General features: G+C 41.3%; 1 protein-coding gene across 4 annotated transcripts in view; it reads right to left on the bottom strand.

Annotated features, from left to right (window-relative positions):
* The window catches only part of akap6 (A kinase (PRKA) anchor protein 6), a 200152-nt gene that overhangs the window by 129143 nt on the left and 52076 nt on the right, over positions 1 to 18933 (bottom strand). For all 4 annotated transcript variants that reach the window (XM_051383743.1, XM_051383746.1, XM_051383745.1 and 1 more), the window contains exon 11: positions 9244 to 9366. In XM_051383743.1, coding sequence (XP_051239703.1) covers positions 9244 to 9366 — 123 coding nt within the window. The remainder of the gene's footprint in view (positions 1 to 9243; positions 9367 to 18933) is intronic.

Here is an 18933-nt window from a genome sequence, read left to right as displayed (position 1 = left end):
ACACCAGTTAAGTTTAGTTAGCTTTAGGCACAAAAATTACTTCGCCAGAGTTCAAGGAAGATCGTGTGGTTTCAAGTTAAAATAACTACTGCAGCAAGCTCCAGGATCTTTCGCTGTAACGGTTAAAAGAAGTCAAGATTCGGTAGGAACGGAGAAACAAACGGCTGTTCCCCTCAGTCCTCCCTGTTTGTCGTTCTGTGGCTGTAAAACTTCACACTACGGTTGAACGGAAGCTGTTTTTAGGCTTTTTCTCCTAAAAGATGTGCTCAGTGCTGCTGTAGAAACTCAGCAGACTCCATGGAAGGTGACCCGTGGTGTCTGTAGATAAAAACCTGTTCTAAGGTAACAAAAACACAATGATTCTTATATTCAGGTGATTACACTCTAATGAAAACATACCTATGAATATTGTATTCCATTCATGCCAATAGATCCTCTTAAATGTTCCACACTGGACCTTAAAATGAAAGTAGCAGGTGGATTTGGGGATTTCTCAGCGGCTGTGGCCGGTGGCCTAAAACATTATAACTCCCTGCTCTGATTAACATACACACACACACACACACACACACACACAGTGGGCTGAGAGACGAGCTGCTTCAAAGCCTGAGTGATCAGATTACCTGTTAGCATTAGCATATTAGCCTGGAGCGCAGAGTAGGACAGCTTCAGAAGCCTACCTAATATCATTTAGCTTTTAGCATTAGCATATTAGCGAGGCGCTAAGAGGTGTGTGGCGCTGATACCGAGATGACATTGAAGTTTGACATTGAGAATGTGTATGGAGCTGTACACACACACACACACACACACACACACACACACAGGCTCGGGTTGATGAGACTTGATCTGATCAAAGAGTCTTTGTAATAATGATGATCAAATTGTCTCTGTTCAGAAACTATAGTGCTACAGCTGTAGTCCCAGAGGTATGTGTGTGTGTGTGTGTGTGTGTGTGTGGTGTGTCTCCACCCGGGCTCTCTCTCTCTTTCTATTTTCCTGCAGCCTTTATATTAAGCAATAAAACACACAATTCTCTCGCTCACTCTTTCACCCTCTTTTCCTCTCGTCCCTCAACTGACTTCAACTCTCTGTTTCTTTTTCTCTTTTTTATCCACCCTCCTTTTATCCCTTTCTCCTCTCACTCTTCTGTCCTTCTTCTGTCTCTTTCAATCCCCTTTCCTCTTTCTTCATGACACTCCATCTCCTACTCTTCTTCCTCTCCGCCCCTCATGAGGCTGAGTTTATAAATGCATCTTATTCTTTCTCTCTGTTTTGGTCTTTTGTCCACATCTGGCCAGCAGTTTTCATGCCTAGAAAGGCTAAATGTGTCCAAAGTGGATAAATCTAAAAACGCTGCCTTTGCATTTAGACCTGAGGCGGCTCAGACACAGCTGGGGACTGTGTGGCGGTAAAGTTAAGAAGACAACCTTCATCATTTTAAATGTTGATACAGCCGACCACACAATACAGATGTATGTAGGCTTATTTAGTCAGATTATAAAGTAGTATAAAGTAATTTCATTTACACAGTGCAGCAGCATAATCCGCAATAACATTTCTGTTTTCTACTTTTCTACTTTCCTGAATCGATTCATCGTCACTTAAAATTACTAGTAAAAGCTCAAAAATCTTCTTTAACTTTTGGATGTTTTTCAGCATTAAAGCAGTTATTGTTCAGCAATTATTTGATGACTTTTATTGTCTACCCCTCAGAAACAATACAGAGGTCCAGACCTCGGTGACCTCGGTGGAGGGTACGACGATGCTCAGCAGTCAGAAAGAAGTAAGGGTACTCATGTGGACAAAAGTACTCTGGTGAGTACCGGCCCATTTCAGGCACTGTTTTTTTTTTTTTTTTTGCAGCCAAGATTATTTTAAACAAATATATATGTCCTACTAGGTAATCGACCTCAGTATAGTACAAATTTTCTATATTCAACATGTCAAGAAATTCAATAAAGACGTTGAAGAAGCATTCAGCTTTCGTTACTGACCATCAACCACGAGCTTAACGAAGTGCTAGTGTAATCTGCATTTTCAGTTTCGTGTGGAGGTAGTCTTAGACCTCTCTCCCTCCCTCTCACACCTCTTTATCTCTTCCTCTCTCTCTCTCTCTCCCCCTCATGTTGCCACCAATAGTGTGTTGATGCTGGTAATGGGATTCAAAGGCCTGGATCGCCCATCAGACCCAATCAATAGGCCTTTCATTGGCCGCCATCTCTCAGCGCCTTACAAAGAGCAGCCTGTGTGTGTGTGTGTGTGTGTTAGCGTCCTCTCGCCTCACTGATCTCCCCGGGGTTCCGGAAAGACCTGTGCTTATTCGCTCCACGCGCCCTAAAACACACATATAGAAACACAAACACACACACACACACACACACACACACACACACACACACACACACACACACACACACACACGCCAGCTGGACCAAATATTCAATTGGGAGAGCAGCTCCACTCCACCCACTGCTGCCCTGGAGCTGTGTGTGTTTGTGTGTTTATGTGTGTAAGAGAAAGCAATATAGGGAAAGAGAGAGAGAGTAACAGAGTGTGCGAGTATGTGTGCTTGTGTGTGTGTGTGTGTGTGAGAGAGAGAGAGAGAGAAAGAGAGATAGAAAACCAAAAACAAAGAGATAAAAAAGAGAGATAAGAGGAAGAATAAAACAAAGAGCAACTCTGTCTCCAAACGTTCATATAAAGTACTTTGCATAACTAAAGCATGATTAAATGATAAGTCTGGAGATGTTGTATATTTTTCTTATTGTCAACAAATCCCATAAAAAAAAAAAGACCAAAATCCACAATGAATTGATCCTCCAAATAAGTATTGTGTGTTCCTCTGTGCCATAGCGCTCCACTGTATTAAAAACACTCCACTGACCCACACTGTGGCACTGGGAGACGTGTTCCTCCATTACCACGAACACATACATACTGTAGTTTATTGACTCAATCCCACATACACCGTCCTGCTGCCACAAATACTCTCCAGAGTGTGGATTAATCCGCCGCTGCAAATAGTCCCTAACAGATGCACTATTTAGTCCTGTCAGAAAATGTATTTTTTTAAACAAATGTTTAACATTTTATAGGCTAAATGCTGAATTGATCATAAATAAATAAATCTGCAGATTAAGCAATAATGAAAATAATCATTAGGCTTACATTTGCGACCCCTTTCTAAAGATCTACATCTTAAGTAGGAACCAATAGCTTTGGGGCTGAGTGCCACAAATCTGGATAATGACGTCTGATTGAAAGCTTATGAATAAGCATTCTCGTTATCTTGATTCTGCGCTCTAATTGGATCTCAAGAGCTGTCAACAAACGTGGCAGCCAAAGGAATCAAAGCGGGATGCTCTCCGAGGATGAGACACGCAGGGTGAGAGACACAGCCGAAGACATTTGTAGGCTACGTCTCTGTAGTCTTGCCAACGTTAGTTATATTATAAGAGGGTAATTAGAGTCAATGGAGAAGAATGGTAGCACTAATGCTAGCTCGATTACCCGTGTGTGTCACATGACACTTGCACGTTGAAGAGGTATTTTTCCTTTGCAGAGGAAGGAGTCGTCTGCAAATGGGCACGAAGAGGCAGAGATAAGAAATCTTTCAATTTGTCAGGGGAATATTTTTAAAATACGTTGACCAAACTGCTCTTTGCCTCTGATTGAGTCATCTTTATCCAGATTAGGGAAGTCACGAGAATCGATATTCGGTACCAAGTCGATGCCAAAGTTCTAAAAAAGGTGACAGTACTCGTTTTTCTACACTACTGTAGGTGAAGACACTATTGAGAGACAAACTAATGCACTGTTAGAGTTATAGACTTTTCATTTACGTAAAGGAAAAAATATCCATTTATTATACTTTATAATATAGACTAACAACTGCCTAATTCATGCTTTGGTATTGTTGTCTGACGTGAAGCATGGGAAAGGACGTGTTGGCCATATAGGACTGCAACTAAAGATTCATTTCATTATCTGTCAATCATTTCTTCAAATAATGGACCAGCTGGTTGGTCCAAAAAATGGTGATCACTGTTCCCTCCTCCTCAGATGTCTTGTTTTGTCCACAACCCAAAGCTATTCGGTTTACTGTCACAGAGGACGAAAGAAATGAGAAAATATTAAACGGGAGAATATGGACATACATTTTCTTAAAAAATGACTCAAAGAAACTTTTTGAGTATCTCTAGTCAGCTGTTCCATGTCTTTAAAAATGTCTTTGGCAAAGCAAATTGGTTGGAGAGGAAAGTATAAAAAGAAAGAAAACTCAGAAGAAACAGAAGAAAAGAGAGATGGACACTGAGACAAAGAGAAGAGAAAGAGAACCTGTCTCTCTGCTGTAATCAACCAAACACACACTCACAATTATGCACCCAAACACACACTAATAACTACAAAGTGCAAGTGTGACTATCGACACAGACACACACACTCAAACACAGAGTCAGTTAGCTAACACGCTATCAACAGCGTGGCAGTTCAAAGTCCTATTAGCGATGCTTTTTCATCCTCTTTTGCTTTATTTAACGAGACACGCCAATTAAGAGCCCGGAATTCTAATTGAAGCTAACCGCCGCTAACGTTAGCACTGCTGGCAACCACAACAAAGTCGACACGTGTAAACAAACCAAAAACAAACACACAAACACACACACACACACACACACACACACACACACACACACACACACACACAGAGTTGTCTTATCTAGATATTTATTTCTGCTGTGTGTGTGTGTGTGTGTGTGTGTGTGTGTGTGTGGATCGGTGTGTGTGATGCTGTTCTGCGGGGACGGATATGGAGATGCTGATTTGGAAATCTGTCTAGGAACATGCAAATGTATGCAAATAGCACCTCTGGGTGTGTGTGTGTGTGTGTGTGCAGCTAAAACACATGCCTACTGTTGTGCATATACGTTTGCATTTGTTCGCTTATATGCAAATACTGTCTGTTTGTTTGTCTAGTGTGTGTGTGTGTGTGTGTGTGCGTGCGTACACACTCTTGTACATCAGTTGTTTTTTACATTCATATGCAACGTGTGTGTGTGTGTGTGTGTGTGTGTGTGTGTGTGTGTGTGTGTGTTCATGTCTCATTTCCTTGTACTCTTGAATGCAGTTTTGATGAGTGCTGCTGCTGTGTGTGTGTGTGTGTGTGTGTGTGTGTGTGTGTGGCACGTGTGAAGCCCATATGTTTGCCATAAAGAGTGTGAGTAATTGCCAAAGTGCTTCTCATCTGTCTCTCTCTCTCTCTCTCTCTCTCTCTCTCTCTTGTGTGTGTGTGTGAGTGTGTACAGTGATGCAGCACTCTGATCTATAGGCACTCTGCTGTTTTAGGGGATGTGTGTGTGTAAATTAGAGAAACACAGAGAGTTTCTATTTAGTAGAACAAACAAAGGTGGAACGATAACGGAGGAAGACGGAGGAAGACGGAGGAAGACGGAGGAAGACGAAAGGAAGCAGGAGAGCAAGTGAGGGCCAGATGGTGAGAAAACAAACAGATAAAATGAAAAGAGAAAGGAAGACAGAGATGCAGATGAAAACAAATTGGAACAAAAAAAAAGAGAAATGAGGATAAAAGCGGCGAAGATGAAATGGGAAACAGTCTGTGTTCATCCCTCAGCTCATTGTTATTTTCCCCTCATCCCTCTCACCATCGCTCTTTTGTTGCAGGATGCAGTAACAACTGACCTTTGACTCCTGCAGGTAATATCTGAACCCTCCTCCAGTGTGAATCTGCTACTGCTCACTGACTGACAGCTGACTGAGAGCTTAGTTTATCTGAAGTGCTCATCCTTAAAATAACATGTTGTCTTATTGCATTAACTGTAACAGTAATATCGTTTTACACTGGTCTGCTGCCCCCACATAATCTGGAGGTGTTGACAGTATTTTGACATGTGAGAATTTACTGTATTTATTTGGACTATTTCTTTTGTTTCAAATGCTGTCACTTTTATATTTGGAGTCATGGTTTGAAACCTTTCTCCAAAGAACAGAAACCCTCAATCAGACTGTTCAAACTATTAAAGTAGGCTGACTGGTGAGTCAGAGCTTCACCCAGCGTCCTGAAGCTGAAGCCATCACTCAACCGTCTAACATTTGTTCCCAGCCACGAGGAGAGGAGCCTCTTCATTCTCTCTTTTGTTACATCATGACTTTATTTCTTCCTGTGAACTTGAAGGCCGCTGAAAACGGACAAATTCCTTGATTGTGTCAACTTGTTGGCCAATAGTAAGAACAGTGCAGTCCATCAGGAACACCCTCCCCCACATGGCAATATACACCTGGCTCAAATCTGGCTGCCACACATGGCGTTCCAACAGTAACTAGTAGTGTAACTAATTACTAATACATTTCTATAATTATATCACAGTAACCCCCCCCCCCCCAAACAAGAATTAGTTACAACATTACTTTTGCTATTAATTTGAAATCCAACAATCCAATCACATCCTTAGATTCCTTTCTGTAACCGTGGAGGAAACTAAAACAATTTCCAATTTGATCAAGAGTAGTAGAAAAGTAATATAACTCGCAGTGTAACTTCTGTTGGAGTGATTAATAAAGTATGTTTGGGTGTTTACTGGATGGATTTACTCATTTCATTAATACATCTTTTGTCCTGGAACTCAAACACTTATAAGGGACCAAATCTTGTTTAATTCTGTGTTTTATGAATCTTTTTACTCTTTCACCTTCCTGTTTTAACCTCTTATTTTCACAAAAGCCCTTCTGGGGACGGGTGTTGGATGGGAATTAGCATCTGCTATAAACACTGACACTCGTGTCAGATAGCTGTTTTTACTGTGTCGGTCCAAATAAACTATAAATAGATATACTACTACACATTACTACACATACAGAGCTGTCTGGGAGGAGAGGAAGATAGACTGTCTGACTGTTTGATAAGATGTGAAAAATCAATAAATATTTGTTCATAATTTTTCATCTGGGCCAAATATGGCGAGAGGCTTGGTTAAGGTTTGTTTGAAGCTGACATCTGGAACCACTGCTGAAACTAGTCTGATCCAACATAGGACCAGAATAGAGCCAGCTATGGTCATACAGTAGGCTGAGATATGGCTATGTCATGAGCTATACTGTGAGTGGCTACCAGATCCACAGCCCACACTGTACTGGAATTGATTGCTGTATCTGGGCCGAGTGGAAGTGCGCTGTGTTTGCCGTCAGCACCGTGCCCAACGTGCAGGAACACATGTGAAACGTGGTTTTGGAACATTTTTGTGGTGTAATGTGTGAAGCCCATGTAAACTCCCATGTGATTGTGTTGCAACATGCAGTGCCATGATTTCCACATGTGCTCCACATGTTGCAGCCTGTGGTAGCATATTTCCCACATGTGGGAAACACAAACAGGAAATGAATGTGTTTTTTTAAGCTGCCGACGGCGTATTTGTGCAATTAATTTTAATTTCCTTGTTGTGAGTGTACTACGTCTTGTGTTTAGAATGAAATCTGGACACATACTTTAGTGGAGTGTTAGCCACTTGCTACAACCGCTATTTTTCTACACAACTTCTGAATTATCTTCTAAAATAAACTCATGCTGCCTGCTTAAGAGATGAGCTTAAACAAATAATTTTATCTTCATAAATTACAGGCGGGTAACTGCATGGTTAAATCCCAATGTCAGAAGCAGTTTCAGGGCTTCCTCGTGGTCTTCTTTATGCACACAAGTCCATAATCCTGCAGACTCTGCTGTAGAAAACGTACGCACAACTCATAGTAATGTTAAAATAAGGATGATACAGTAAACCTGGAGGCGTCTGAGAAGAACTAAAGCATGACTGAAGCTGACAAGAACAAATTTAGTTGTACATACAGTAACTCATCAGTAGCCACTGTGTGTGTGTATGTGTGTGTGTGTGTGTGTGTGTGTGTGTGTGTGTGTGTGTGTGTGTGTGTGTGTGTGTGTGTGTGCACGTAGCCTATGTGTAGATTTTTGCCCTGTGATTTCTATCATATGATTTGAACTCAACATTTGCATATAAAAGGGAGTGATTAACAGCAATTCAACCACATGTGACAGACGAGGCCACAGAGTCTGTCCCAGTCGTCACTCATCACATTCTTCATAGAAGATTCAAAGCTTTTCCATCGTCTAACACGCACTCGTTTACGCTTTGATCATACGGCATCATGTGGTACAGAAGACCACTAAGATTAGAGTCCCCACACCTTCTTAAACATCAAATTACAGGACTTTTCAAAGACTTTTCAGGCCTAATTCCCTCAAATTCAAGGACCCAACACGGCATAGTTTGAGACACGGATCAAGGTTAAGCTCACAGACAACCAATTAAAAGAGGGAGTAAAACAAATCAATAATAATTTAAAAAAATATCAAAAGAACTTTTCTTGCACAAACTATATAAATTCAAGCACTGTCAATGACCCGTGTCTATTCATGTATACTTTTTATTTTGCTTGACCTTTATTATACCAGGAATATTCCCACTGAGATTCAACATCTCTTTTACAATGGGAGTCCTGACCAAGACAGCAACATAAAGTTTCAGATAAAAGAAAAATATTTCAAGGACTTGTGGGAACCGTGCCAGAAAATCAAACTAAATTTGGCTAAAAAAAGAGAGGGATCGCAGTACTTTATATTCTACTCGGTTCCTGCCTCGTGGCGGTGTTTGTCATTATTGTATGGTGTTGTTTGTTCTACATACTATATACAACCTGAGTTCATAAATCTGACTCTGAATCTGGCTCATTGTTACTGTTGTTGCTTTGAGTGTAGAATCTGCTTTAAACAGAGAGTCAGCGTTCAAACAGGTAGCAGTGACAGGTGAAATTATTCAGCTGTTAAAACTGGCAGGTGTGTGTGTGTGTGTGTGTGTGTGTGTGTGTGTATGTGTGTGTGTGTGTGTGTGTGGCACACGGGCTAATACATATGCATGTATGCAAATATGTGTTCATACAAGCGTGTGTGCAATATGCGTATAGACATGAGATTGGACACAGCACTCATGTACACTTAAAGGTACATGGGATTTGTGTGTGTGTGTGTGTGTGTGTGTGTGTGTGTGTGTGTGCTATTGTATCTTTGTGAGAACCATTTTTAGTCCTAACTTCTTTAAACGGCTGCTTGAGGGTTAAGACTTGGTTTTAAGGTTAGAATTAGGTAAAGGTTGGGGGATGTATTATGTTAATGTGGGTCCTTAAAGTGTGTGTGTGTCTGCGTGTGTGTGTTCTCACCAGGTGTGTGTCCAGGTACACCCGCAGGCTGTCCAGATCCTGTCTGGGCTGCGTCCAGTTTTCTGTGCTGTCCAGCGCGTCCTGCAGCCACAAGATGAACCCGTCCAACTGCTGCACGAAACACTGGGGACGAGAGAGGCAGAGGGACAGAGAGAGAGAGAGAGAGAGAGAGAGAGAGACAGAGAATTTAGTCAGATGATTTAAAAATAATAATAATAATAACATGAATAAACACTGCTGTCCAGAGCCTGCTGGAGTCACATCAAAACATGAAACAGAGGATGGAGAGAATGAGAGGAAGAGTACAAAAAAAGTGAGAAAGAGAAAAATGGGAACAGAAAATGGAGCAAAATAAAGGGGTAGTCAAAATGTAAAATGCTGGAGAGTCAAAAGAAAGAAATCCAACAGGTAATGGAATGCAACAGGGAGGGAGAGGGAGGAAAGAGCAACAGATTGGAAGGAGGAGAAGAGGATAAAAGAGTGGAGAGAAGAGGAGTGGGGGAGCGGCCGAACGGTGTTTCAGAGCTGATTCCAGAGGAATTAATTCAAGGACAGAGAGAGAACAAAAACGAGACCCGCAGGACGTAACAGGTAAACACGCATTAGGATAAATACAGAGAGACGGGGGGGGAGAGAGAAAGATAGAGCCGCAGATACGGGGAGGGAAATAAAGGAGGATGGCAAAAAGTTAAAAAAAGATGCACTGAGAGAAAGAGAGAGTGGAGACACAGAAAGGGAGGGAAAGGGTTGGACTGAGATAAATCCAGAAAAGAAATGGAGAAATAAAACTACTGAAGGAAAAGAGGAGGAGAAGAAGGGTGGCAGGAATGTGAGAAAAAGAACAACAAATAGAGGAAAAGATTGAAAGAGAAATAAACTAAAGAAAAGAGATGAAAGAAAGAAAACACAACAAGGCGGAGAGATAACAAGAGACAGAGACAGGAAGGATCTAAAGCAGGAGAAAGAGAGACACAGATGAAGACAGACTGAGAGAGGGATGAAAGAGAAGGATACAGAAAGAGACAGAGCGGTATAAATGACACCAGAGAGTTGAACATGTATGTCTCCATCGCTGGCAGGTTGCCCTTCATGAGAGCACGCAGACAGACGGACGGAGGAGAAGAGGAGAGGAAAAACAACAGAGGGAGAGAAGATGGCTCGTTGCTTGGTGGATGGCTACTGCCATCTACTGGCTGAGGGAGGAGATGGAGCTCAGAACTTACACATCGCCACCTGAAACTCTCTTAAGGGACCTAAAGAGAATCTTAAATCACATTTAATGGCATAAGAGCAACATATGGGCTCATTTTCAGATTTATTTGGTGTAAAATGTAGGAGGAATCACAAGAAGATCAGGAGAATCCACGAGAAATAGTGTCTGATCCAGTATTGATTTCTCAAGTTAAGTCCCCCCCCTTCACTCCTGAAGAGGAGCTGAGGAGACAGCTTAAAGGAGGAGTTTAAACCTTCAGCCATGAAGGAGAGGTGGAGGTGAAGGAGAAGAAAGAAATGAGAGTTTAAACCGTCATTCTTGAAAGGGAGGTGGATGAGTTAACACTTAAAGCGAAGATCAGAGAAAGAGGAGAAAAAGCTTTAAAGTGTTTCATTTATTTTAGAGATGAAACAAAAAAGGAGAGAACGATTAAAGATGTTTCGAGGGAGCGGGAGTTGATGTGTCTGTACAGCATGTTCAATACTTTACGTACAATCCACTAAAGTACAATCAATCCCATATATTCACTCTATCTTTCTTATAAACACCAAACATGGAAAAACAAGACATTGTAGTTAGCATTGGAGCCAACTGCTGGGGACAGTGACTGCACGCAGCATCGCGTCCTGTCCTCGTAGTCGGGTTTGAAGATACAACATGGACGGAAAGCTTTACAGTTACTGAGTTTTAGGTTGATATATTGGTCTGGAACATCTGCAGTAACTGTGGTTAGACTGCAAGTTAAAGAGGTTAGTGTAGCTGCTGTTAGCATCAGTTCTATCAGAGCTGGAGAGTATTTGTTCACTGAAAGACGAGCAAAGAACGACACTGAAGAACTGAAACAACACCGTAAAACGTTTGACTCTCTTATATTGTTCATTGATCTGATTGGTTGAAGTTCGCCTGTGATAGATGGAGATAGACAGATGGTTCATCCAATCACCTGCCAAATATTTTTTGAAAGTGCCTTTCCAAACTGTTACCAAAGTTTTCCCTAAAACATACGTAGAAACTAATTCATGGATGAAGTTTTATGTTATGCTCTACAACAGGACTATTCAGTTGGGCCAGACTTTAAAAACCAGGAAATGGGGGTGGGACAGACATTTTCAGAAGCAAAAAATCGTTTAACTTTTGAAAGTTTGCAAAGACTATCTGGGAAGTTTGTTGTTTCTGAATGTGGTGTTTCCAAAGGTTTTCTTCTTATTGCAAATTGAACACATTGGTTTTTGCATTTCAAGATGGCGGCCAAATAAACAAGTGCTTGTCAGTCCAGGTAGAGCTACACAGGTTTCTTTGCCAATTCAGGACTGGCAGAGTCACATCCTGTCTTGTGACTGTCAATAGCCAGATGTTTGGAAAAGCTACTTACTGTGGTCGAAAAGCACTGATTTATGAGAGCCGATTGGCAGTGTTGCTGTATCCGTAAACATCCTGCCACGCGGTTGAAGGGGAGATGTCTATATATGTAGTTTACTTATTTTGTCATATGTCAGATTTATGTATGCTGGGCCACTCCAAGGTTGCCGGCTCTATAACAACAGCTTCCATCTTTGCTCTGAGAGAAAGGAGTCATAATTCACGCAGCTGCTAAAGGTCTTTCTCAGATAAACGTTGTTTCTTTCCTGTCTCTCATGTTAACTGCAAATAATGGAGAAATGACAATAACACTAGCTCCAAAAACATCTACACATTTAAAATAAAGGGCTAAATTGAATATGTTGAGCAAATAATCTAAAATAAAAGGTAACTTTCAAGGTTCCCACTCTTTAGTTTTCCTGGCAATACATGACAGCATTTGCCGGTAGGCCTAATTTATACATCCTTCCAAGTTATATTCCTCCTTTTTTAAAGATTCAGGGTTCCCGATGAAGTGACGCAGGTTCTTTACAGGTCAGCATTCACTCCATGTTTTCAGCTTTCTGTCTCTGGTTATTTGACCGCAGTTTACTCCAGTTTTCCTCAAACATAGGTTTATGTAGGCGATATATACGTACAATAGTTTTTTCCAGGATATTTGATCATTTTAATCAATTTACAGGCAAAACAAGTCTCTAAATATCCAGGTTTTACAGGACGTGTGGGAAACCCTGATGACTGAATTATATTAAAACATTGCTTAATGACGACCTGTCTACTACTAACTCTGAGCTAAAACACTACTTGTTTATTTTTACTCTTTAAATTAAATCTATTTTACATCTTGTTCAATCTTCTACGAGTGGTTTCACACACTTTTAAAAGACAATAAGGTAAAAATATAGAATATATTCCTGTATATTCCTCCAGTCGGTGGTTTCAGTTGGAGCACTGCAGGCAGAGATGCTTCCACAGAGAGAAGCACTACCAACACAACCACACAAAGGTCAGCGTGGAGCTGCACCCTGAATTTTATGTAGTCTGGATACAATCCAGCTCCAAAGAGCGCACGAGCAACACAAAGACACACAGAGAGAGAAAGAGAGAGCAGGAAAGTCATTTACATACAGCAACGTGAGCTCTGAAATTCATTCTCTCCACTCAGACCTCAAACATCCCGTCTGAATAACAAGTGTAACCGTGACTGCAGATCATCAACAAGACAATTCTAATATTTTATACACAAGTGTTGTTTTCACATCTTTCACTGAGAGCTATCTAGAGAACTAATGGCAGAGCGAAGGAGGCTGCGGCGAGAAGGTAAATCTGATGGAAATGACTTGCCACATGTGTGCATCCATGCTTACACCTCGCCTACAAATCGCTGCATCCAATCTGTACGTGTGTGTCTTCATATGGGGATAGGTGTGTCTGCTCGCCTGTAATGATCAAATGTGTGTGTTTGTGTGTGTGCACAACTTATAGCTCCAGCAGTGTGTGTGTGTGTGTGTGTGTGTGTGTGTGTGTGTGTGTGTGTGTGTGCGAGATGCAAACCTTGACCGATTGAGCGGCAGTATGTTAATTACAACCATGAACCTTAAAAAAAAAAAAAAGAAAACACATCAATACGATTCCGTCCATCTCTCCGCCGCTCGTTATGGAGGAGAGATGGAAATCAAAAGTATTGATGAGAGGAGAGGAAGAGAAGAGCAGGAAACGAGGGAGGGGGAGCGTAGGAGGAAGAGGATGAGAGGGGAGGAAAGGAAAGGAGATTAAAGGAGGGGATGGAAAGAAGGGAGGAGATGGGGCTAGAGGAAGGAGAGAAGAAAGATGAGAAATTTAAAAGAAGAAAATGAAAGAAGATTAGAGAGAAGGAATGATTGGAAAGAATTAAAGAAGATTGAGAGGTATAGAAAGAAAATTAAAGGGGCAGAGGAAAGGAAAGAAGAGATGGGACTAGGTGAAAGGAGAGAATAGTGAGGAAAAGAAAGGAAAGGAGAAAGACAAAATGAATGAAAGGAAAGAAAGTTAGAGGACAGGAAAGTACAGAAGATTAGAGGAAATTAAAGAAAGAAAGGCAAGGAAAGAATATTAAAGGAGAAGAAGAGGAGGAAAAGAAAGGAAAGGAAAAATAAATTGAAATAGAAGGCTGGAGGAAAGGGAACCAAAGAGATGAGTGATGGAATGAAAAGAAAGGAGAGCAAAAAGGACGAAGGAAGAAGAGGAACCGATTGGGAGAAAACGAAGAAGAGTACGAACACATGAGGTCCGACATGAGAAGGAGGAAGAGGATGCAGGCGTGGACAGCAGCAGAGGGAGCGGCGTTGGTTTGGATATCGACCAGCATGCACTGGGCTGCTTACGGCTGCTTTGATGTCTCTAAACCAGTGAGGCTCCTGAGGGGCAGAAAGGCCTGCTGGGAGCTGAAACGCCTGATCTGATCCTCTGCCGCCTGGATAACCGCTCTGATATCTGCTTCATCTCTTCCTCCTGTGGCTCAGCTCTTCACCGCTGGATAATTACCGCTCAGCTGACGAGGCTTTCTGAAGGACGACGCTGATAGATTTGGACTCAAACTCCCGACGGACGATGTTTGGCTTCGATGATTAATATGTTACAGTTTTTTTTACGCAAGCGCAGATTGCACAACACGAGGACGGACGGGAACTGCTGTCGGACAGCAGAAAGTGAGAGAGGCTACGCTCGCTCAAACTTTCATAATCTTACAACTTAATTATTTAATTAACATAAATTCTCAAATAGATTAAATAATCATCCAAGGCTGAGTAAAAACATTGAGGAGGTGGAAATACCTTTACTTGTAAAGGATAATGCCCGACAAGGCGTGCATTATTGGAGCCAGAACCTTTGACATGCAGCTTCTATAATGTCCACTTCACACCTAAGGTCCTTCCTAATACCTGGAAGAATCATTACCATCCCATAATGTTCTATTGTAATGGAAACATTCACTACTCCAGGAAATAGGACGAACTACAGATACGACTTGGCAGTGTGAGATATTTCTAGTTCCCTTCTGCTCAGAGAGCTAACGTTATGTTAGGCAGTTATGACATATTCACTGCAGATATATCGGTGTTATATGTGTCGGCCGAGAAGTAACAAGAAATATCAGTACAAAAATGTCTGAAGCTGCAAAACGTCCCACTCAGCGTCAGCGCTGCACAATTAATCGATTAAATGAACGTAATCGTCCACAATACTGACGTTTAAAATGCTCGGCTCACAGAAAACTCTGCTGCTTATCAAATCAATCCAGATGTTCAAGTCTGCTGTAATCTATCCAAATCATCACAACCTTCAGCTTGCACTGGATAAACAGACATGCTAGCTGTTAGCTGTGAGCTAATAATTGCTTGAGGCTAACAAAATCTGTTGCTTTTGATGGGAAAAGGGGAGGGGAAACAGCTTTTAGATGATTGGTTCAACAACAGTACAGCACCTGGCGAAGGTAAAGACCAGAAAAAAAAATTAAAAGGATGAATTTTCTGTGCCGGGTTCCACAAACATTTTGGGGGGGATTGAGGTGAGACAGCTAATTTCCACAGCAGGCAAAGTTATTAGTTTGACTACGTGAACATGTCACACCGAACACTGTGCACTGCTGGACCGAAATGAAAGAACTGGAGGGGACGAAAGTTTGATTAGAAATTCATTAAAATCATTTTTAATAGAAAACATGGAACCTGTGCAGCTGGGTTTTGGGTAAAATCTGAACAAGACCGGGACTGCCGCTTCCTCCATGGTTCATTAGTACATACACATTTATATTTTCTTTTTATTTATTTATTATTTTTAAACTTTAACTCGCTTCTGATGAAAATCCATTGTAGCACTGAGAGAAAAAAAGAGTGAGGTATAAAGACTGAGATAAAAAGATGAAAGGAGAGAAAGAGAGAGAGGGAGCGACACAAGGCCGTCTGTCACACCTGACTACACCTGACTGCGTCCCTGAGATCGTCCCTGGAAGACCCCTCCACTACCAGCTGTCTGTTGCCGTGGGGATAGAGTCATCTTCAAAGCCCCACAATGTAACTGTAATCAATCACACACACACACACACACACACACACACACACACACACAGCTTCTGATATTGTTTCATTTTACTGTAAAACTTCGTCCGTTTGATTAGAAATTATTATTCTAACCTTTTTGCTTGTCTTCTTTGGACTGAACGCTGTTAAATAATTATTGTTGAATCTCTGACTAATCACATGGTGTCTCTCTCCCTCTGCCTGTGTTGTATCGCAGCCTCTCTGTGGTTTGTTTCCATAGCCGGTCTGCTCCGACTGAAACTGCTGTTTTTATCATCTACGTCGGTGAATTAAGGATTTATTTCCACCAAACCAGAGTTGGTGATTGTTGGAAACACTAACAGAGACGGTTCTGGTGAGTTTTATTCTGTTTCTGTCCACTTTGAATGAAGTTACGATGATCTGAAGGTAAAATGAGTGTTTGTGTCTCTGGAGTCTGGTGGAGAGTGATAGTGATATTACGGCTGTTTGTGGTTAAACTAAAGGTCTCTCTCTGTAGGGATCCTTTCCATAATGCTGTCAGACACTGACAATGACAATCTGACTTTTAGTGGACTTTCTTTTTACAGGCACATTGGTGCCCAAGGATTAACGTTAGCATACGCTGCAGCCACAAATGTTTTCAAATCTAATTCAGTAATTTTATTTTGTCCAAACCAGCGTTGGTGATTGTTGGAAACATTAACGAAGTCGGTTTTGGTGAGTTTTATTTTTTGTCCCATTATTTTGGTCTGAGATGCTGTGCTCTATAGTGTGAACATCCAGTGACAGGTCAATGTCATAAAACCTTTAAAGAGCTGAAAGAATTTCAACAGTCTGGATCCTGTTCAGGATTTTGGTGACCTTTTTGCTCCGTGGATGAAATGCTCTTATTGCAGTTATCGCAATGTTTTACAGTTACAAGTTTTAATAAAAAAATATCTTTATTTGCCTTCTAAACCCTTCTCAGTAGACCTCAGTTATCAGTATAATCATGGAGAAATATTTACCTATTTAGGAAAGTTTTTTAAAAATGTGTGTAGTGTAGGTGGTGAAGATTTTTTGCTAGAATCGGACTTTGGGACTGTGTATAAGTCTGCAAACAAACGTACTCTGTCAGCTTTACCGTCTCCTTAACTTGTTTATCTATAGAAACACAAAAGAAAAGAATAACACCCCTCTTCCTCCTCCTCCTCCATCTCTCTCTTATTTTCCTATCTCCTCTGCTGTCGGTGGGCGTCCCTGCCCCCCCACCGGGCCAATCAGACGAGTGTTGATCTGAGTCTGTTGTCTGTCTGTCTCCCACTGCTCGCAGATAGGCCGACGTGCCGCAGAGCCGCCAAACACACAGACACCTCACACTGAGGACGCCGACGCCGGCCCAGACAGCACATACAATGTGATCACATGACGTGTAGGACACTTATCTAACCGACGGACTGTTTCTCTGTCTGCCTTTCTTTAGTTTTGTTTCAGTGCACTTCGGGAGCCGTATGCCATACAGCGCCAATTAGGAACTTCTGCGTATGTATATTTTCCTGCGTCTGCCTCATAAACTTTCATGAAACAAGCCGCAGATTTACGTGACGTGGACGCAAATTATGTCAGAGTTGGTTCCAACGTTACAAACGATGCGGAGGTCAAGGTCGAGAGAGCAGCGTCTAGACGGTCAAAAGGGGAAGAAAAAGTCTCGGATAAAATATTCGTGTCCAACAGCAAAGGCAGCGAGAAGAACTGAGAGACAGAAACAAGTGAACGTCTAATGGGGTGGAAGGTTAAAACTAGAAATACTTTAATAATGTTGCTGATTATGTTTAAAAACAAATAAGAGTCGGACACAAAGTTATTTCGCTCTAACCAAACAGCTGTGGCAGTTTACAAGGAGAAATAAACTTGATTTAAGAGTTTTTTTCCTCTGTAAGTCGCCAGTTTTTTGTCTGTGGCACAAGAAAAGGACGTCCATATAATTAAATCTGAAACATTTTCAGCAGTAGTTCCAACTAAACCTGTTCAGAACAAGGTCTACACTGTAAAACATGCCTGTAGATTTTAAGGTGTAAACCTGTCAAACAATAACAGTAAAACACTGTGATATCTCATGGCAAAGCCTTTTTTTATACGACATTTTAAAGGAATTTTTACGGAATAAAGTCCTTTTATTTCATATTACAGATTGTAAATTACACAGAAAATCACCGTTATAGCATCATATGGTATTTTAATATAGGTAAACAGTTTCTGTTGATGGTAAAAACTTGTATTTATATGGTAAAATATGGATTTAAACTGGACAATAATATGCTTTTAATGTAATAGTAATATAAATAGAAAAAGTTCTACCATGTATTACGGTAAAGTTCTGACAAACCACAGCTGCCAGTTTTTTACCGTAAAAATAACTTCATCTTTTTTACAGTGCAAATCGAGTCCTGTTTGAGTTTTTCTCCCAGTAGAAAACATTGGTGTGAAAATGAACCTGGATGTTGGAGATGAAAATAAATGTCTGCAGCTGTCCTGATTTATCCTACTGACAACGAGCGGAACAGATTTTCTCTCCCATAAAGTTCAGATATGAGATTCTATTCAATTCTACTCAGTTCTTCTCCACTCTAATCACATCTACTCGCCTCCGACAACAAACACCTCCGACTCTTCCCTGAGGAGACTTCCTGGACGGATTGTATTCTGTCCTGCTCCTGGATTTGATTCATTTCTGCTCCGACAGTGATCTTTCCACAGTTTCTCCTCCCCGGACGGATGATTTCTGCTTTCTATTTTATTCTACTCTGTTGTATTCAGTGGAGACTCTCTGCGGAGAGACAGAATGTCATCCTCCACACTGAGACTCTCCTTCTCCTCTCTTCACTTCCTCAATTAGGCAGCTCATCCATCGCCATGATTACATGCTGCTAATTAAGCAGCTAATCAGCTAATTACCCAGGAGCAGAGAGGAACGAGGAGTGTGTGTGAGTATGTGTGTGTGTGTGTGTGTGTGTGGTTAGCACAAGGTGACATGTGTGACACAGCAGAGTAGTTGGTAGCTGGTAGTTTTCATTCATTTTGCTTTATATTTCAGGATTT

The sequence above is a fragment of the Dicentrarchus labrax genome, unplaced genomic scaffold (genome assembly GCF_905237075.1).
Source record: "Dicentrarchus labrax unplaced genomic scaffold, dlabrax2021, whole genome shotgun sequence".
NCBI lineage: Eukaryota > Metazoa > Chordata > Actinopteri > Moronidae > Dicentrarchus > Dicentrarchus labrax.
Note: the sequence above shows the minus strand (reverse complement) of the source record. Positions and strands in the feature narration are given on the sequence as shown.